This window comes from Salmo salar, chromosome ssa21 (assembly GCF_905237065.1).
Source record: "Salmo salar chromosome ssa21, Ssal_v3.1, whole genome shotgun sequence".
NCBI classification, from domain to species: Eukaryota; Metazoa; Chordata; class Actinopteri; order Salmoniformes; family Salmonidae; genus Salmo; species Salmo salar.
The window spans coordinates 26,244,893-26,267,491 of NC_059462.1; the positions used below are offsets into that span (position 1 = coordinate 26,244,893).

The window sequence follows — 22,599 nt, forward strand, 5'->3', positions numbered from 1 at the left end:
AGTATTAATACCTGCTGCTGAGAGAGAGGGGGAACACTCTCTCTATAGGAATAGAGGGCATTAATACCTGCTGCTGAGAGAGAGGGGGAACACACTCTCTCTATAGGAATAGAGGGCATTAATACCTGCTGCTGAGAGAGAGGGGGAACACACTCTCTCTATAGGAATAGAGGGCATTAATACCTGCTGCTGAGAGAGAGGGAGAACACACTCTCTCTATAGGAATAGAGGGCATTAATACCTGCTGCTGAGAGAGAGGGGGAACACTCTCTCTATAGGAATAGAGGGCATTAATACCTGCTGCTGAGAGAGAGGGGGAACACACACTCTCTATAGGAATACAGGGCATTAATACCTGCTGCTGAGAGAGAGGGGGAACACACTCTCTCTATAGGAATAGAGGGCATTAATACCTGCTGCTGAGAGAGAGAGAGAGAGAGGGGGAACACACTCTCTCTATAGGAATAGAGGGCATTAATACCTGCTGCTGAGAGAGAGAGAGAGAGAGGGAGAACACTCTCTCTATAGGAATAGAGGGCATTAATACCTGCTGCTGAGAGAGAGGGGGAACACACTCTCTATAGGAATAGAGGGCATTAATACCTGCTGCTGCTGAGAGGGGGAACACACACTCTCTATAGGAATAGAGGGCATTAATACCTGCTGCTGCTGAGAGAGGGGGAATACACACTCTCTATAGGAATAGAGGGCATTAATACCTGCTGCTGAGAGAGAGGGGGAACACACACTCTATAGGAATAGAGGGCATTAATACCTGCTGCTGAGAGAGAGGGGGAACACACTCTCTCTATAGGAATAGAGGGCATTAATACCTGCTGCTGAGAGAGAGGGAGAACACACACTCTCTATAGGAATAGAGGGCATTAATACCTGCTGCTGAGAGAGAGGGGGAACACACTCTCTCTATAGGAATAGAGGGCATTAATACCTGCTGCTGAGAGAGAGGGGGAACACACACTCTCTATAGGAATAGAGGGCATTAATACCTGCTGCTGCTGAGAGAGAGGGGGAACACACTCTCTCTATAGGAATAGAGGGCATTAATACCTGCTGCTGAGAGAGAGGGGGAACACACTCTCTCTATAGGAATAGAGGGCATTAATAACTGCTGCTGAGAGAGAGGGGGAACACACTCTCTCTATAAGAATAGAGGGCATTAATACCTGCTGCTGAGAGAGAGGGGGGACACACTCTCTATAGGAATAGAGGGCATTAATACCTGCTGCTGAGAGAGAGGGGGAACACACTCTCTCTATAGGAATAGAGGGCATTAATACCTGCTGCTGAGAGAGAGGGGGAACACACTCTCTCTATAGGAATAGAGGGTATTAATACCTGCTGCTGAGAGAGAGAGAGAACACACTCTCTCTATAGGAATAGAGGGCATTAATACCTGCTGCTGAGAGAGAGGGGGAACACACTCTCTCTATAGGAATAGAGGGCATTAATACCTGCTGCTGAGAGAGAGAGAGAGAGAGAGGGGGAACACACTCTCTCTATAGGAATAGAGGGCATTAATACCTGCTGCTGAGAGAGAGGGGGAACACACTCTCTCTATAGGAATAGAGGGTATTAATACCTGCTGCTGAGAGAGAGGGGGAACACACACTCTCTATAGGAATAGAGGGTATTAATACCTGCTGCTGAGAGAGAGGGGGAACACACACTCTCTATAATTGAATAGAGGGCATTAATACCTGCTGCTGAGAGAGAGGGGGAACACACTCTCTCTATAGGAATAGAGGGCATTAATACCTGCTGCTGAGAGAGAGGGGGAACACTCTCTCTATAGGAATAGAGGGCATTAATACCTGCTGCTGAGAGAGAGGGGGAACACACTCTCTATAGGAATAGAGGGCATTAATACCTGCTGCTGAGAGAGAGGGGGAACACTCTCTCTATAGGAATAGAGGGCATTAATACCTGCTGCTGAGAGAGAGGGGGAACACACTCTCTATAGGAATAGAGGGCATTAATACCTGCTGCTGCTGAGAGAGAGGGGGAACACACTCTCTCTATAGGAATAGAGGGCATTAATACCTGCTGCTGAGAGAGAGGGGGAACACACTCTCTCTATAGGAATAGAGGGCATTAATACCTGCTGCTGAGAGAGAGAGAGAGAGAGAGAGAGGGGGAACACACTCTCTCTATAGGAATAGAGGGCATTAATACCTGCTGCTGAGAGAGAGGGGGAACACACTCTCTATAGGAATAGAGGGCATTAATACCTGCTGCTGAGAGAGAGGGGGAACACACTCTCTATAGGAATAGAGGGTATTAATACCTGCTGCTGAGAGAGAGGGGGAACACACACTCTCTATAGGAATAGAGGGCATTAATACCTGCTGCTGAGAGAGAGGGGGAACACACTCTCTATAGGAATAGAGGGCATTAATACCTGCTGCTGAGAGAGAGGGGGAACACACTCTCTATAGGAATAGAGGGCATTAATACCTGCTGCTGAGAGAGAGGGGGAACACTCTCTCTCTATAGGAATAGAGGGCATTAATACCTGCTGCTGAGAGAGAGGGGGAACACACTCTCTCTATAGGAATAGAGGGCATTAATACCTGCTGCTGCTGAGAGAGAGGGGGAACACACTCTCTCTATAGGAATAGAGGGCATTAATACCTGCTGCTGCTGAGAGAGAGGGGGAACACTCTCTCTATAGGAATAGAGGGTATTAATACCTGCTGCTGAGAGAGAGGGGGAACACACACTCTCTATAGGAATAGAGGGCATTAATACCTGCTGCTGAGAGAGAGGGGGAACACACTCTCTATAGGAATAGAGGGCATTAATACCTGCTGCTGAGAGAGAGGGGGAACACACTCTCTATAGGAATAGAGGGCATTAATACCTGCTGCTGAGAGAGAGGGGGAACACACTCTCTCTATAGGAATAGAGGGCATTAATACCTGCTGCTGAGAGAGAGGGGGAACACACACTCTCTATAGGAATAGAGGGCATTAATACCTGCTGCTGAGAGAGAGGGGGAACACACTCTCTATAGGAATAGAGGGCATTAATACCTGCTGCTGAGAGAAAGGGGGAACACACACTCTATAGGAATAGAGGGCATTAATACCTGCTGCTGAGAGAGAGGGGGAACACTCTCTCTATAGGAATAGAGGGCATTAATACCTGCTGCTGAGAGAGAGGGGGAACACTCTCTCTATAGGAATAGAGGGCATTAATACCTGCTGCTGAGAGAGAGGGGGGATCTCTCTCTCTCTCTCTCTCTCTCTCTCTCTCTCTCTCTCTCTCTCTCTCTCTCTCTCTCTCTCTCTCTCTCTCTCTCTCTCTCTCTCTCTCTCTCTCTCTCTCTCTCTCTCTCTCTCTCTCTCTCTCTCTCTCTCTCTCTCTCTCTCTCTCTCTCTCTCTCTCTCTCTCTCTCTCTCTCTCTCTCTCTCTCTCTCCCTCCCACTGACTGTTGGCATAGCTCACTTCATGTTTACTTCACTCTCTTCTGCCGTTTTGCACGCTCCCCATATCCTCCACTTCAATCCCTCTCTATCACTGGCCTCCATCCCTCCTCTCCCTTCCTTCCTCTCTCTCCCTTCATGATGAACAGAACTGACATAGAGCCACTGACCCCGCCGCTGTAGTTCACTGCCCTTCTCCTAGTCAGCCCTGTAGGCTGCATGCGTTTACACGCATGTGTGTGTGCATGTGTTTACACGTGTGTGTGTGTGTGTGTGTGCATGTGTTTACACGTGTGTGTGTGTGTGTGTCCCAGCCCTGTAGGCTGCGTGTGTGTTTACACGTGTGTGTGCATGTGTTTACACTTGTACGTGTGTGCATGGGTTTACACGAATGTGTGTGTGTGTGTCCCAGCCCTGCAGGCTCTGTAGCTGATAGGCCAGAGAGGACCAGTGGTTAGTGCACTGAACAGTCTGCTGTGTTTCAGGGGTGACACCTGAGTGACATAAGTCTTGAGGTCCAGAGTAGGGGCAGGTTTAGCCTAAATCAGGAGAAGGTTTTCAGTGACTTAGAAGGTCATCGGAAAGGCAGATAGATCTTACTTCACATATTTTGTTAGTTTAAAAAGGACCTTAGCAGGTCAGGAATACTTTAGATGTTCATCGTTGGCCAGTGACACCAGTTGGACGTAAGTGGGTCGTAACTATGTCCGACGTAAAATGTGATCTACACTGGATCTAAAAATACCTGTTGCACCACCTGGGCGAAAGCTCTTCTATAGCTATGTAGCAAAGGGCAGGCGTAGGGTTGAGAGCAAGCGTAGGGTTTTAAATTGTAGAGAACCGGTGTGTACTTTAAATTGGGACTATCTTCATCATGATACGCGCAGAAAATAATAGCAATCTATATTTTCAAAAGGATGTGAGTCTCGTGTTCATATTTCACAACCTTCGCAGGCTTTTTGAGTTGCCTACGCGCGAGTCAATAGCAAAATAACACTTGATTTAGGCTACATTATATCATGTTATACAACGGGTGGGTCTAGTCCTGAATGCTAATTGGTTAAAACCGCATTCCAGACGGTGTCTATTCCACAAGTTACCACCGGGTAAATCTATGACGTTAAAATGCCTATTTACTCTGTTCCATCTGACTGCGCAATCCCGTGTCTCATCAGCCCAGCCAACCAATTTATAAACTTGATCTTCACTATAAAAAGCATCTGGACATTAGCTCACATTTCTTTTAGACTAACATTTAGTTTTCAACAGCAGAGATTTGTATAAACCTTGCTGTCTGTCTCTCTGACATTTGCAACATTCTTTCAATATTCAAATTTGATCTCCAGTTGTCCGATAGTAAACAACGTGTCGGGACGAGACAGACAGGCAGGCAGCTTTTCTCAGCCAGTCGGAATCATGAATCAGCATCTACTTCATTGATATATACAAAGCACTATCAATAGAAAACACGTCAAACGTGACAAAGTGCAGCTAGTTTGCAGTCTTTCCAGCTTCAGTTTGAAGTGATTGTGTTAGCTGTGTTGTTAGCTAGCTCCTCTGAACAACAGTGTCCTGACGAGAGAGCACATCTTCTATGCCAGGTGAAATCACACATCATTAGCTCATTGTTATGGATGTACCAAATAAATGTCACTAGAAAACAGCTTAAACAAATGCAAATGCAGCTACTTTGTTGTTATTCTGGCTGCACTTTTTGACATGACTATAAGTTAGCTGTAGTTGGCTAGCAAGCAAGGGATAAGAACGTTGCCAGCCAGTATGGCAATGGAACATTTAGAATGAACGACTGGGTCACGTCCATAGATACAGAACGACTGGGTCACGTCCATAGATACAGAACGACTGGGTTGCGTCTCTGGCAACCGAACCGATAGAACGAACGGCCGGCCGGCCGGCTTGGGTAGCAACGTTTTCAATGAACATTTGTCAATCATTTTTATACCGTTTGTATAAAAGTAATATTGCCGGGCAAACACCGGTTTTGAGGGCATTATCACTTAACTAAATGTGTCCGATTAGTGATAGATTCGCAAAACGAAGAGATCAAATAACCAAATATACAGACGGAGATTCAGTGAAACAAAATCACATTGAGTGATTATCAGACAAGCCTGAGGCTTTTGGTTGGGATATAGGCTACTATGCGAGTGAAGAGCAAGATGGACACCACATAATCCACTTGTTATTCTAGGCTACATAACATGTTCTGATCAGTGCTAATAGATGAGAAAACTACCTAGACTAAAGATTATCATCATGAACACTCAATATAGTTAACATTTCCCAGCCTAACTGTAACCAAATATCCAAACAGAGTTTCAGTGAAGAAAAACAAAATCTGCCATTGATTTATCAAGACGATACACCACGCTTGTCTCGAAGCAGCGAGGTGCTGAAATTATAGCTGACCAGACACCTCTACTGCTTGAAATGATTTCAAACGGTTGGATGACTTTGGGAGTTTCAGAAAGCAACAATTTGATACATGCCTTTAATGGCATTAGCCTACTCTTTATTTCAATATTTTTGTCATTCAGTGAATTTTCCACAGTAATTATTTATTGATCCATTCAGCTGTGGTTAAGAAACTGTGCATGCTTAGTGGTGGTCTTTGCGAAGTGACATGCCTCGCAAAGTTTAGAACTGCCACGAGTATGGTAACAGCCTACTAACGGGCGCTGCCTAGCAACCATCATTATGAAGCATCAAATCTCATGAACGCGCATTGCTTACGCCGGACTTAGCTACGACTAGTCTTATTTTAGGTTGGTGGACCAGGTGTAAATTCTGATCCAGAAGTCAGACGTAGCTACGACTAGTCTTATTTTAGGTTGGTGGACCAGGTGTAAATTCTGATCCGGAAGTCAGACGTAGCTATGCCCGACCTAGCATTTAAGGCCAACTTTTTTTCAACCACATGGTGAAACCAGCTCCAGTATCTTAGAAGGTCATCAGTAAGTTAGACATGATTAGTAATTTAGGACTAGGTTGAGAGAGTCAGAAATTGATGGTAAAGAAAGCTTGGGTAAGAAGCAGTATATTAGGAGGTCAGTCAACGTGAGTCAGAAGGTGATGTGAGCTGTAGGGAAGGCATTTGTAAGGGATATGTATGGACATGTGAGGGGTAGTGTATGTGAGGGGTCACGGGGAATCTTACCAAAATAAGTGAGCCACCAGGCCTGGAAGTTACACAGACTCCCCTCTGGATGGGTATCACCCTGAGGAAGGAGAGAGGAGACAGGGGAGACAAGAAAATAGCGGAGAGGTCACTCTGTAGCTCTCGGTGTGAATGTGCTTGTGGGAACGTGTGTGTGTGTGTGTGTGTGTGTGTGTGTGTGTGTGTGTGTGTGTGTGTGTGTGTGTGGTGACAGTGACTCACCATGACATACGCTACACTGTCAAAGAAGGCCGCTACTGTCAGACTGCAAATCATCTTCTGTAGAGAGACAGAGAGATATGGAGATAGTACAAAGAGAGATACATGGAGAGAGGGAGAGAGAGAGATAACAGGTTGAGAGAGGCCAGATGGCCCACTTATCCTGTGGTCTGGGGTTGACTTGGGGATCGATCCCCAGGTCCAGGCCGACCCACGCTAATCTCATTACTCACAATAGGGCTGAGAGCCCCTCCTCACCGCACGCACGCTGCACAGACACAACCACATACATCTACACAAACATTTATACACACACACACCAGGGTTTCTGTTAGGTCAATGTGGTGTTGGACATTTGAGACATCTAACCCATATGCATGAGGTGCATAACCTGATTAGGGTGTCCACCCACAGCGCTCAGGATGACAGAAATCCCATTTAGATTATAGTTATTCATATTAACAGAACATGCAAGTTGAGGATACAACGATACGCGGTCCTTCTTACTGAATTCTGATGTGCACTTTGAGGATGTTAGAATAACTGTCCACATTTACTTTTCCTCAAACAACAAGACCAGTAACCAACAGCAACATCGCCAGCCGGTCAATCTACTATCCCCAGAGTAGAAAGGTTTACATATTCTATTGGTCAGCTTGTCAAACTGACTCTGGGACAGTTGTGGGAAGATCGATCCCAAATTCATACAACCATTAGGCCTAGGCTACATTAAACAAACTTTCAAAAGCATTGAGCCTAATGCAACAGATCAGAATGTTTAGCTTAAAATGTTGATAAACTATTATTTCTTCACATTATAAGCGATGTGCACAAGGCAGTAGGCTACGTGCGAATGTTCATTCCATAATGCAATTAGCTGGAAAACACTGTTGTCTAAAGAGCACCGTACATGAGAGTTGTTTCATGTGACAGAGATGAAAATATCCGTTAGAAATGTAGAAAGAGAGGAGATCTAACAGGCTACTTTGAAGCAAGGTAAGACATGCTTAATAATATCTATTAAAATGTTCAGGTTTCAAACAATGAAGTATATGTTTCCAAAATGCATAGCTCACTGCAAGGTGGTGTGTGAAGCGCTGATGAAGCTTGCCTTCCGTTGCCATTTGAGATGCTGACACAGCAGCTCTCATGCTGTCTGACAGATTTTCCGCTCAAAGGCTCTGTATCTGTACGCTGTATTCGTGTGATAAATAAGATACACAGCAAATATACTGTAGCCTACACACGCCAATTTAATTCCACTAAATTATGCAAATGAATCTGTAGAGCGATAATTATGACCAGTCAAATGTATTTACATCTACAGGTATTTCCATCAATGAATAGGCTAAAAAACATTATTCGCAATGGGATTCTTTTCTACTTCTCCCAAACAAGTGGCCGGTGTAAATTTTATTTATCAGCTTTTCAAATTTTTTTTATAGGCCAAAAGCTGGCTATTACTGGTTAACAGAAACCCTGACACATACATAGGGCTGTTGCGGTGACCGTATTACCGCCACACCGGCCGTCACGAGTCATGAAGGCAGTCAAGTTCCACATGACCGCTTAGTCACGGTAATTATGCTTCTCCAAGCTCTGATGCTGCTGCTGGTCATTAGTGTAACGATGTGCGCTGAGAGTTGGGAAGCAAGATCAGGAAGTAGTTGTTTTAATAAATAAACGCAACATAATACAAAACAAGAAACACGAACAACGCACAGACATAAAACTGAAACAATAACAACTGGGGGAGGAACCAAAGGGAGTGACATTTACATTTGAAGTCAGAAGTTTACATACACCTTAGCTAAATACATTTAAACTCAGTTTTTCACAATTCCTGACATTTAATCCTAGTAAAAATTACCTGTCTTAGGTCAGTTAGGATCACCACTTTATTTTAAGAATGTGAAATGTCAGAATAACAGCAGAGAGAATGATTTATTTCAGCTTTTATTTCTTTCATCACATTCCCAGTGGGTCAGAAGTTTACATACACTCAATTAGTATTTGGTAGCATTGCCTTTAAATTGTTTAACTTGGGTCAAACGTTTCAGGTAGCCTTCCACAAGCTTCCCACAATAAGTTGGCTTTTGTTGGTAGTCTGGCTTTTTAATGGCGGTTTTGGAGCAGTGGCTTCTTCCTTGCTGAGCGGGCTTTCAGGTTATGTCGATATAGGACTCGTTTTACTGTGGATATAGATACTTTTGTACCTGTTTCCTCCAGCATCTTCAGAAGGTCCTTTGCTGTTGTTCTGGGATTGATTTGCACTTTTCACACCAAAGTACGTTCATCTCTAGGAGACAAAACGCATCTCCTTCCTGAGCGGTATGACGGCTGCGTGGTCTCATGGTGTTTATACTTGCGTACTATTGTTTGTACAGATGAACGTGGTACGATCAGGCATTTGGAAATTGCTCCCAAGGATGAACCAGACCTGTGGAGGTCTACAATTTTTTCTGAGGTCTTGGCTGATTTTTTTTGATTTTCCCATGATGTCAAGCAAAGAGGCACTGAGTTTGAAGGTAGGCCTTGAAATACATCCACAGTTACACCTCCAATTGACTCAAATGATGTCAATTAGCCTATCAGAAGCTTCTAAAGCCATGACATAATTTTCTGGAATTTTCCAATCTGTTTAAAGGCACAGTCAACTTAGTGTATGTAAACTTCTGACCCACTGGAATTGTGATACAGTGAATTATTAGTGAAATAATCTGTCTGTAAACAATTGTTGGGAAAATTACTTAGGACATCTACTTTGTGCATGACACAACAGACTTGCCAAAACTATAGTTTGTTAACAAGAAATGGGTGGAGTGGTTGAACAACGATTTTTAATGACTCCAACCTAAGTGTATGTAAACTTCCGACTTCAACTGTATAGGGAAGGTAATCGGGGAAGTGATGGAGTCCAGGTGAGACTGATGACGCACAGGTGCTTGTAATGGTGACAGGTGTGCGCCATAATGAGCAGCCTGGTGACCTAGAGGCCGGAGAGGGAGCACACGTGACAATTAGTGGCCTACCAAACTTGCCTGCCTGGTACTCAGCACTCTATTGTCACTCTAACATCAATGCAAATGTAATCGAAAATCTAACCAAACACTTCATGAGAGCCCATGAGCTCATGTTGCATAACATTTCTATATGCTATGTAATTGCGTGAGAAAACAGATTGATGGCCGCTAATAAAAAGTGGAGGATCCCATCAGCTTTCTATAGGCTAGGCCTACTATATTTATTTCTCAACTTTCCTAATATTAAGCACATTGCTTATATTCACAACAGGAGTATAGCCTACCTGGCAGTCATGAAAATAAACCACGGGGAAAAACGTCCGGTATTCGCTATTTAAGTGCATAGTATTTTTTCCCGCTGCCTCTGCTTCAATACAGGTGCATGATAATGGTCCATTCTAAATCATAAATGTCACACATATATTATTTAGTATATGTAAAGACAAGATTTATTCAAGAATAGTCTGATGGGTGACAATATTAGCCTATTACTTGTGAATTCTATATTATCACCTATGAATGAAGCCCAGCATAAGAAACAATGCCTTTTTTGCAACTTGTTCGAATCATAGTCGCACACCTCATGTAGCCTAGCCCATAAGCCAATATGTTTTCGTAAGGTTTGTATCACAACTAAAGTGGCCAAATAGCTTCTTAAAATACTGTAGAGCCTAACTGGCATACATAATCAGCGGGTGAGTTTCAAGTTTGGGTAAGATCATTTTCACCATAAAAATGCACCTTTATAATAAAAGCATTACATGCATAATTGCATTTGCGGTCACTTTTGATAAAGGTGTTTTCCGCTAATGGAACATTTGCGCTTATTGCCTACTACCATGTGCGCATTGCTGCGCTTATAATGTATAGAAATAACTGAATAGTTTATCAACATTTTAAGCTAAATGTTCTGATCTGTTGCGTCAGCTTCATTGTGTAAAAAAGTTTTTTTGATGCTAGTGGTTGTATTAATTTGGGATCTATTGCATCCCACCACTGTCCCAAACTATGTTTGGAATATTTATTTCTCGCACAGAATAGATCAACTTTTGTACTATGGGGGATAATGTATTGACATAGGCTAGTGCTTTTGCTGTTTGTTAGGCCTACTCATCTTGTTGGCTGACGAAAAGTAAATGTGGACAGTTCATCCAATATCATCAATATGCACGTCGGAATTGGATAAGGACGCACGCAGTTGCGTCCCCGACGCGTCTATCTTAACTTGTAGCCTGTGAGAAAAACCTGATCACGTGAGAGACGCTTCGGATTGCGCAGCACACTCAGGCAGAAGGGCACAATGCAGCACTTCGGGCCACAAAATGCATGGACTTTTTTTAGGGTGCATTACGGCCACAAAGGGAATGCTGCCGTGAAATTCAAGGCATTATCAAGTGCTTGTCAAATTGTGAATGAGAGACTATTGGAGCGTGTACAGCCTGCGCAAAAAAACAAAGCAGAGCTCATGCCTTCCGAGTGACTTTTTTGCAGCCTTACAATGTATTAAAAATCAAAACATATAGGCCAACGATTGTAGAACAACTAAAGTTACATTAATAACTTTAAATTAGGCATATAGGAGCACCAGTTTCTTTAACCACTCCATCAAATAATTTGGAGAAAATATTATATTTTATTCAGCTTTGTTTAATTGTATTCTTCATACTATAAAATAATATAAAATAATGCCACGGAATTATAAGCAAATCTTGTCTGCTAAATGACCTAGTGTAGCCCACAGCCATTTGGCATAGCCAGATCAGGACCTAACATAAGGACAACTCAGTATGTTAGTCTGTTCTGAATTAGACTACATTTTCTTCATATCATGCTTCTTTAGACCTGTCTAAAATAAATCATGGATTTATTGTGAAAGGTGTAGCCTATATGACATGGACCTATTAGACTTGGCTTGTAGGCTGTGTGTGGAAGCCAGGAGATGCCAAATGTGTTTATGTTAATTAACGGTCAATTACCGTGAGACCGACAGTTATTTGCTTGACAATCACCGGCTGACAAAAATGTTGTGACCGCCACAGCCCTACACATACACCCACTGCTCATAGCCTCTCACAGTCTGACTGGTTCCTTTAATAAACTCTGAGAGACTTGACAAAATGACAAAGTGTAAAAACAACTTTCTGTTCTGATGTGCGAGAGAGAGAGGAAGTGGGGTAGAGGGGGGAGGTACAGGTCCAAGGGTAGACATAGACAAAGCTGTCATTTACACCAGATTAGGAGGATAACAGAACAGAATGCAGCTAAACCTGCTCCACAGTCATCACAAACATGAATACACACACACACACACACACACACACACACACACACACACACACACACACACACACACACACACACACACACACACACACACACACACACACACACACACACACACACACACACACACACACACACACACACACACACACACACATAATATCCCATAATGACAAAGCAAAACCGTTTATTTTTTTTGCAAATGTACAAAAAAAGCCCCCCGGAAATATCACATTTACATAAGTATTCAGACCCTTTACTCAGTACTTTGTTGAAGCACCTTTGGCAGCGTTTACAGACTCGAGTCTTCTTGGGAATGACGCTACAAGCTTGGCAGACCTGTATTTGGGGAGTTTTTCTAATTTTTCTTTGCAGCTATTTTGGTCTCTCCAGAGATGTTCGATCTGGTTCAAGTCCGAGCTCTGGCTGGGCTACAGAGACTTGTCCTGAAGCCACTCCTGCGTTGTATTGGCTGTGTGCTTAGGGTCGTTGTCCTGTTGGAAGGTGAACCTTCGCCCCAGTCTGAGGTCCTGAGTGCTCTGGAGCAGGATCCAGACGTGACACTTGGCATTCAGGTCCAAGAGTTCAATCTTGGTTTCATCAAACAAGAGAATCTTGTTTCTCATGGTCAGAGTCCTTTAGGTGCCTTTTGGCAAACACCAAGCGGGGTGTCATGTGCCTTTTACTGAGGAGTGGCTTCCGTCTGGCCACTCTACAATGAAGGCCTGATTGGGGGAGTGCTGCAGAAGTGGTTGTCCTTCTGGAAGGTTCTCTCATTTCCACAGAGAAACTCCAGAGCTCTGTCAGAGTGACCATTGGGTTCTTAGTCACCTCCCAGACAAAGGCCCTTCTCCCCCGATTGCTCAGTTTGAGGGATGTCCTTGTCCCATCGCGCTCAAGCGACTCCTTGTGGTGTCCAGGCGAATGCACACTGACTTCGGTCACCAATTGTACAGTGTTTCCTCCGACACATTGGTGCGGCTGGCTTCCAGGTTAAGTGAGCAGTGTGAAGAAGCAGCGCAACTTGGCGGAGTCGTGTTTCTGAGGACGCATGGCTCTCGACCGTTGCATGCACTGTCAACTGTGGGACCTTATATAGACAGGTGTGTGCCTATCCAGATCCTGTCCAATCAATTGCATTTACAACAGGTGGACTCCAAATCAAGTTGCAGAAACATCAAGTATGATCAACAGAAACAGGATGCACCCAAGCTCAATTTGAGTCTCATAGCAAAGGATTGAATATTTATTTAAATAAAGGCAACTGTTTTGAATTTTTAATACATTTGCAAAAATGTCTAAAAACCTGTTTTCGCTTTGTGATTATGGGGTATTGTGTGTAGATGGATTAAATAGACCATTTCCTCATCAGTATTAGAATAGAGTAATTTTAGAATACGTAACAAAAATGTGTTAAAGTCAAGAGGTCTGAATACTTTCCGAATGCACTGTATGCCCGCACGTGCACAAATACACACCAAGACCCCCACACTCACAAAACAGATATGCATACAAACGACATTATCTCTTGAAATTTAAAGAGAGCAAGGTAATGTTAGTTTAAACATTGCCTAAATGTGGCCTTAAGGCATCTACACATCTACTCAACTACAGCCACATAAATATCGATGAGTTGAGTTGATTTTTCAAAACTCAGACTAACTGTCAGTGGCCCATTCTTCATGTTGAATTGGGACCAACTATGCGTAAATATGTCCAGCGGCAACAACTGAGACTACACACCAGGAAGATTCTTAGAACAACCTTCCATCCACAGTTGTGTTGGCTGTAGTTGGATTGATGAGTACAGTAGAAGTCTTAAAACTATTAGCTGCAGATTCACCAGTGTAGAAAGACTACTTTAATTGGACAGGGGAAAACACAAGCATTCAATCATTATCAGATACAGATCATGAGCCATAACTGTAAATTTGTACATTTCAATTACGCTGTAATTTGTCATGAGTAGCCTAATCAAACAGACTTGCTATGGCACAGAAGTAAGCATTCTGATGCACTTCAAAGCACACACAGACAGAAACACACACAGACAAATTACCTGGGCCAAGGAGTGATACCGGCGCAGAAGCCAGATTACAAACAGCATGAAAAAGCTGAGGAGAGAGTAACGAGACAATTGTTCATATGACACATTCCTGCATAGCTCTGCACTCTTTCAATATTCCTGCATAGTTTTGGCTTACCTTCCTATATAACTCAGTAAGGCTGGGTATAGCTTTACCTATGATATATATTGAAATGAAAGAGCAGTGCACTTCCTGCTGATTTACATCAATGATGTCTACGGAACAAAAGTATAAAGTGTTGGTCTCATGTTTCATGAGCTGACATAAAAGATCCCAGAACGTTTCCATACGCACAAAAAGCTTATAGCTCTCAAATTTTGTGCACAAATTTGTTTACATCCCTGTTAGTGTGCATTTCTCCTTTTGTTAAAATAATCAATCCACCTGACAGGTGTGGCATATCAAGAAGCACATTAAACAGCATGATCATTACACAAGTGCACCTTGTGCTGGGGACAGTAAAAGGCCACTCTAAAATGTGCAGTTTTGTAACAACGCCACAGATGTCTCAAGTTTTGAGGCAGCATGCAATTAGCATGCTGACTGCAGGAGTGTCCACCAAAGCTGTTGCCAGAGAATTTCTCTTCCATAAGCCGCCTCCAACATTTTTTTTGAGAATTTGGCAGTACGCTCAAACGGCCTTACAACCGCAGACCACGTCTAACCACGCCAGCCCAGGACCTCCACATCCGGCTTCTTCATCTGTGGGATCGCCTTAGACCAGCCACCTGGACAGCTGATGAAACTGTGGGTTTGCACAACTGAAGAATTTCTGCATAAACTGTCAGAAACCGTCTCAGGGAAGCTCATCTGTGTGTCGTCCTCACCAGGGGCTTGACCTGACTGCAGTTCTGCGTCGTAACCGACTTCAGTGGGCAAATGCTCACCTTTGATGGCCACTGGTACGCTGGAAAAGTGTGCTCTTCGCGGATGAATCAACGGTTTCAACTGTACCGGGCAGATGGCAGACAGTGTGTATGGTGTCGTGTGGGTGAGCGGTTTGCGGTTATGCTATGGGCATGGATAAGGTACGGACAAAGAACACAATTGCATTTTATTGATACAGTGACGAGATCCTGAGCCCCATTGTAGTGCCATTTATCCGCCGCCATCACCTCATATTTCAGCATGATAATGCACGGCCCCATGTCGCAAGCATCTGTACATAATTCCTGGAAGCTGAAAATGTCCCAGTTCTTCCATGGCCTGAATACTCACTCAGACATGTCACCCACTGAGCATGTTCTGGATGCTCTTGATCTACGCGTACCACAGCGTGTTCCAGTGGGACAACATTCCACAGGCCACAATCAACAGCCTGATCAACTCTATGCGAAGGAAATGTGTCGTGCTGCATGAAGCAAATGGTGGTCCCACCAGATACAGACTGGTTTTCTGATCCACGCCCCTACCTTTTATCTGTGACCAACAGATGCATATCTGTATTCCCAGTCATATGAAATCCATAGATTAAGGCCTAATGACTTTATTTCAATTGACTGATATCCTTATATGAACTGTAACTCAGTAAAATCTTTGAAATTGTTGCATGTTGCGTTTATATTTTTGTTCAGTATATAAACCCTAGATGACTGACAGGGGCCACTGTATTAAAGCCATTGCGAAGCCATTTTGGTACTCCTTGTCCATTGTAAAAGATTTTGGAAGCTATAGAAACGCATTTATTAATGGCTACATTTGTTTTTGCCACATTTATTATATTCCAGACATCTTGATGCGTACTTTTAAAGTATATTATCTGAGCTAAACTTTAAAATAAAATAAAACATTTTCCTTATTGAAGTACTTTAAGACAGTACTAATGTTACTGTCCTCACTACAAAAAAATTATTAAATACATGTCATTTTGTCCTTGAAACATTTAATTGAAATACTGTAGAATTCCATTCATTCCTATGGAGGACTGCTCCAGCCAATATGGCTGACAGGTATCTTCAAAGCCTCTCAATGGCCAATACATAGCATCCGTAATCCAAGGTTTATACACATTCTTGATCTACATGGATTATTTTCCAGTGCAATATTTCGCTACCCTTGACCCTAACCCAGCCACCAACTAAAGATTCCACTCTTCCCTGCATCATCACGTCATCAGTGAATAGCAGAATTAAGGCAAGACAAATCCTTTAACAAAGGGTTCTTTAATCCTGGTCCTGAAAAACCACAGGGTGTCCAGGCTTTTGCTTTAACCCAGCACTAACACACCTAATTCCGCTAATCAAAGGCTTGAAGATATGACAATGATTTAATTGAATCAGGTGTGTGAGTACAAGGGTTGGGCGGTATCCAGATCTAAATACCGTTTCTGTACCATACGGTATTACTGGAAGTGCACACAAGGGGCACTATTTCAAATTATAATTTTTTTAAAAACACACAATAGGAATCTTGTTCCAGGAGGGGATTGAATGTCTCTGTTGTAAGCAAGAAGCTTGATCTTAACATCTAGCCACTTAGCTAGCAAGATATCGAACCAAATGCATAGCTGGAGCCCTGATCTGGATATAATATATTTGACACCTCTTAGATGTGTTATAGTTATACTTAACTTAGTATGTTAGTTATAAGCAGTGGCGTAGCGGGAGTGCCCACAACCCCACCGGTACTGAAAACTAGAGGTCGACCGATTAATCGGAATGGCCGTTTAATTAGGGCCGATTTCAAGTTTTCATAACAATCGGTAATCGGTATTTTTGGACACCGATTTTTATTTATTTAACTAGGCAAGTCAGTTAAGAACACATTCTTATTTTCAATGACGGCCTAGGAACGGTGGGTTAACTGCCTTGTTCAGGGGCAGAACGACAGATTTTTACCTTGTCAGCTCGGGGATTCATTTTTGCAACCTTCCGGTTAGGAGTCCAAAGCTCTATCCACCTGCCTTACATTGCACTCCACGAGGAGCCTGCGTGGCAGGCTGACTACCTGTTACGCGAGGGCAGCAAGAAGCCAAGGTAAGTTGCTAGCTAGCATTAAACTTTTCAATCAATCTTAACATAATCACTAGTTAACTACACATGGTTGATGATATTACTAGTTTATCAAGCGTGTCCTGCGTTACATATAATCGATGCGGTGCCTGTTAATTTATCATCGAATCACAGCCTACTTCGACAAACGGGTGATGATTTAACCTGTTGGGTCTAGGGGGCAGCATTTGCACGTCTGGATAAAAAAAATGTACCCGATTTAATCTGGTTACTAATCCTACCCAGTAACTAGAATATGCATATACTTATTATATATGGATAGAAAACACTCTAAAGTTTCCAAAACTGTTTGAATGGTGTCTGTGAGTATAACAGAACTCATTTGGCAGGCAAAACCCTGAGACATTTTCTGACAGGAAGTGGATACCTGATGTGTTGTATTGACTTTAAACCTATCCCATTGAAAAACACAGGGGTTTAGGAATATTTTGGCACTTCCTATTGCTTCCACTAGATGTCACCAGCCTTTACAAAGTGTTTTGAGTCTTCTGGAGGGAGATCTGACCGAACAAGAGCCATGGAACGGTGATGTCCCATTAGACACCTGGCGCGCTAGTTCATGTTGGGTACCCTCGTTCCAATACGTTATAAAAGAGTATGCATTCGTCCACCTTGAATATTATTCATGTTCTGGTTAAAAAAGGCCCTAATGATTTATGCTATACAACGTTTGACATGTTTGAACGAACGGAAATATTTTTTTCCCCTCGTTCATGACGAGAAGTCCGGCTGGCTTACATCATGTGCTAACGAGACGGAGATTTTTGGACATAAATGATGAGCTTTTTTGAACAAAACTACATTCGTTATGGACCTGTGATACCTGGAAGTGACATCTGATGAAGAGAATCAAAGGTAATGGATTATTTACATAGTATTTTCGATTTTAGATCTCCCCAACATGACGTCTAGTCTGTATCGCAACGCGTATTTTTCTGGGCGCAGTGCTCAGATTATTGCAAAGTGTGATTTCCCAGTAAGGTTATTTTTAAATCTGGCAAGTTGATTGCGTTCAAGAGATGTAAATCTATAATTCTTTAAATGACAATATAATATTTTACCAATGTTTTCTAATTTTAATTATTTAATTTCTGACGCTGACTTGACTGCCGGTTATTGGAGGGAAACGATTTCCTCAACATCAATGCCATAGTAAAACGCTGTTTTTGTATATAAATATGAACTTGATAGAACTAAAAATGCATGCATTGTCTAACATAATGTCCTAGGAGTGTCATCTGATGGAGATTGTAAAAGGTTAGTGCATCATTTTAGCTGGTTTTATGGTTTTGGTGACCCTGTCTTTGACTTGACAAAACATTACACACAACTCTTGTAAATGTACTGTCCTAACATACTCTAAATTTATGCTTTCGCCGTAAAACCTTTTTGAAATCGTAAAACGTGGTTAGATTAAGGAGATGTTTATCTTTCAAATGGTGTAACATAGTTGTATTTTTGAAAAATTTGAATTTTGACATTTATTTGGATTCAAATTTGCCGCTCTTGAAATGCACCTGCTGTTGATGGAGTGCACCACGGGTGGCACGCTAGCGTCCCACCTAGCCCCAAGAGGTTAAAAGCGCATTTGCGAAAAAAGTCGTTGCACCAATGTACCTAACCATAAACACCTTTCTTTAAAATCAATACACAAGTATATATTTTTAAACCTGCATATTTAGTTAATATTGCCTGCTAACATGAATTTCTTATAACTAGGGAAACTGTGTCACTTCTCTTGCGTTCCGTGCAAGGAGTCAGGGTATATGCAGCAGTTTGGGTCACATGGCTCATTGCGAACTGTGTGAAGTCCATTAATTTGCCAGAATTGTACATAATTATAACATAACATTGAAGGTTGTGCAATGTAACAGCAATATTTAGACTTAGGGATGCCATCCATTAGATAAAATACAGAACGGTTCCGTATTTCACTGAAAGAATAAACGTTTCGTTTTCGAAATGATAGTTTCCGGATTCAACCATTTTAATGACCAAAGGCTCGTATTTCTGTGTGCTATTATGCTATGATTTGATAGAGCAGTCTGACTGAGCAATGGTAGGCACCAGCAGGCTCGTAAGCATTCATTCAAACAGCACTTTTGTGCATTTGCCAGCAGCTCTTCGCAATGCTTCAAGCATTGTGCTGTTTATGACTTCAAGCCTATCAACTCCCGAGATTAGGCTGGTGTAACCGATGTGAAATGGCTAGCTAGTTAGCAGGGTGCGCGCTAATAGCGTTTCAAATGTCACTCGCTCTGAGACTTGGAGTAGTTGTTCCCCTTGCTCTGCATGGGTAATGCTGCTTCGAGGGTGGTTGTTGTCGATGTGTTCCTGGTTCGAGCCAAGGTAGGAGCGAGGAGAGGGACGGAAGCTATACTGTTACACTGGCAATACTAAAGTGCCTATAAGAACATCCCATAGTCAAAGGTATATGAAATACAAATTGTATAGAGAAATAGTCCTATAATAACTACAACCTAAAACTTCTTACCTGGGAATATTGAAGACTCATGTTAAAAGGAACCACCAGCTTTCATATGTTCTCATGTTCTGAGCAAGGAACTTAAATGTTAGCTTTTTACATGGCACATATTGCACTTTTACTTTCTTCTCCAACACTTTGTTTTTGCATTATTTAAACCAAATTGAACATGTTTCATTGTTTATTTGAGGCTAAATTGATTTTATTGATGTATTATATTAAGTTAAAATAACTGTTCATTCAGTATTGTTGCAATTGTCATTATTACAAATAAATCAATTGTATTAATTTTTTTATATTTTAAAATCGGCATCGGCTTTTTTGGTCTTCCAATAACCGGTATCGGCGTTGAAAAATCATAAAATCGGTCGACCTCTACTGAAAACACACCATTGGTATTTTGAAATACCCTGGTATATGGTATAAACTGTATATCGCCCAAGCCTAGTGAGTACTGGGATGAACTGAGGCCTACAAACAATGCAGGTCCCCCAGGATTGAAGAACGCTACTTTGAAACAAAGCCAAGAGATGTCAATCGGTTTATTATCTTAATTAAATCTCTTTATAAAGAATAGCTATTTGATTAATTGGGTAATAATGTAAAAGGTGGTTGAAGTAATACTCACCATCCTATCAGTGAGAAGGTGCCTGTGGCTCGCTTCACTGTGAGAATCACCACCTGTGGAGGGGAACACAACATTTGGTATGGCTTTATTTTACGATCCTGTTTCAGGTGGTATTTTTTTTAACTGGAATTTACTACAACTAGCCTATGTGTTAATAGGAAGTAAATAAACTAAGACAAATCAGTGGGTGCAGTTCCTCTAACAGAACTTTAAATTCTAGTGTAAAAACCATGGAAATTAAAAACTAAAAACAATGTTTTAAGTGAGAAGTAGGCATTGGTCTGAAATCGAAAAATAAAGCAAATTCACATGAGCACCACAATGCCTATTCCACCAATGCTCTACCAAGAATTTCCAGCACACAGCTTTGACCTAATATAATAGCTATGTTGGTATTGTACTTCAAACTATGTGTAGGCAGGTTGCTTAGCAATCAAAACCTTTTCAAACAGCCTAATTCATACTCTTCGGTGGGATAATGGACTTCGATTAAAAATATGTATATCATTTGGCTGTATTATTTTTTAGATATAGGCCTATTATTGTCGCGTCACCATCTTTATTGCAAAAAGAAGTACAAGTACAAACATAACTTTAAAAGATACACTATGCATACATCGCTCCGCCTTTTCCTGGTTGCTAAAATTCAAAGTTTGCCAAATTTCAGTTTATGTGACAAACAATTAAGTAGTGTAAAGCAGTGGTTCCCAAACTTTTTATAGTCCTGTACCCCTTCAAACATTCAACCTCCAACTGCGTACCCCCTCTAGCACCAGGTTCAGCGCACTCTAAATTGTTTTTTGACATCATTGTAAGCCTGCCAAACACACACTATACAATACATTTATTAAACATAAGAATGAGTGTCAGATTTTGTCACAACCCGGCTCGTTGGAAGTGACAAAGAGCTCTTATAGGACAAGGGCACAAATAATAAATCAACAATTTTGCTCTTTATTTAGCCATCTTACATGTAAACTTTATTTGTTCATAAAAAAATGGTGAATAACTCACCATAGGTTAATGAGAAAGATGTGCTTGAAAGGAAACATACAACTCTGCAATGTTGGGGGTTATTGGAGAGAGTCTCAGTCTTAAACCTTTTTCCATACACAGTCTGTGTCTGTATTTAGTTTACATGCTAGTGAGGGCTGAGAATCAACACTCACATAGGTACGTGGTTGCAAAAGGCATCAGTGTCCTAACAGCACAATTTGCCAAGACAGAATACTCTGAGCGTAGCCCTATCCAGAAATCTGGCAGTGGCTTCTGATTAAATTCCATTTTCACAGAACCGCTTGTTGCAATTTCAATGAGGCTCTCTTGTTCAGATATTGGTAAGTGGATTGGAGGCAGGGAATGAAAGGGATAACGAATCCAGTTGTTTGTGTCATCAGTTTAGGGAGAGTACCTGCGTAATTGCGCACCCAACTCACTCAGGAGCTTTGCTATATCACATTTGACATTGTCTGTAAGCTTGAGTTCATTTGCACACAAAACAATCATAATGAGGGAAAGACCTGTGTGTTGTCCTTGTTAATACAGACAGAGAAGAGCTCCAACTTCTTAATCATAGCCTCAATTTTGTCCCACACATTGAGTATAGTTGCGGATAGTCCCTGTAATCCTAGATTCAGATCATTCAGGCGAGAAAAAACATCACCCAGATAGGCCAGTCGTGTGAGAAACTCGTCATCATGCAAGAGGTCAGACAAGTGAAAATGATGGTCAGTAAAGAAAACTTTAAGCTTAAAGTTCTCTCAATTAAAAAAGCATGTCGATACTTTGCCCCTTGATAACCAGTGCACTTCTGATTGTTGTAAAAGCGTTACATGGTTGCTGCCCATATCATTGCATAGTGCAGAAAATACACGAGAGTTCAGGGGCCTTGCTTAAACAAAGTTAACCATTTTCACTCTAATGTCCAAAACGTCTTTCAAGCTGTCAGGCATTCCCTTGGCAGCAAGAGCCTCTCGGTGGATGCTGCAGTGTACCCAAGTGGCGTCGGGAACAACTGCTTACACGTGCGTTACCACTCCACTATGTCTTCCTGTCATGGCTTTTGCACCATCAGTACAGATACCAACACATCTTGACCACCAAAGTCCATTTGATGTCACAAAGCTGTCCAGTACTTTAAAAAATATTCTCTCCAGTTGTCCTGGTTTCCAGTGGTTTGCAGAAGAGGATGTCTTCCTTAATTGACCCCCCATAAACGTAACGGACATATACCAGGAGC

General features: G+C 42.1%; 1 protein-coding gene across 2 annotated transcripts in view; it reads right to left on the reverse strand.

Annotated features, from left to right (window-relative positions):
* Nucleotides 1-22,599, reverse strand: part of si:dkey-100n23.5 (cyclic AMP receptor-like protein A) — a 103,278-nt gene that overhangs the window by 68,111 nt on the left and 12,568 nt on the right. The window contains exons 2-5 of one of the 2 annotated variants that reach the window (XM_014164938.2): nucleotides 20,361-20,413; nucleotides 14,209-14,263; nucleotides 6,847-6,903; nucleotides 6,625-6,685 (exon numbers count right to left, since the gene is read on the reverse strand). In XM_014164938.2, the coding sequence (XP_014020413.1) occupies nucleotides 6,625-6,685; nucleotides 6,847-6,903; nucleotides 14,209-14,263; nucleotides 20,361-20,413 (226 nt within the window). The remainder of the gene's footprint in view (nucleotides 1-6,624; nucleotides 6,686-6,846; nucleotides 6,904-14,208; nucleotides 14,264-20,360; nucleotides 20,414-22,599) is intronic. The other variant, XM_014164939.2, reaches the window with a different exon arrangement.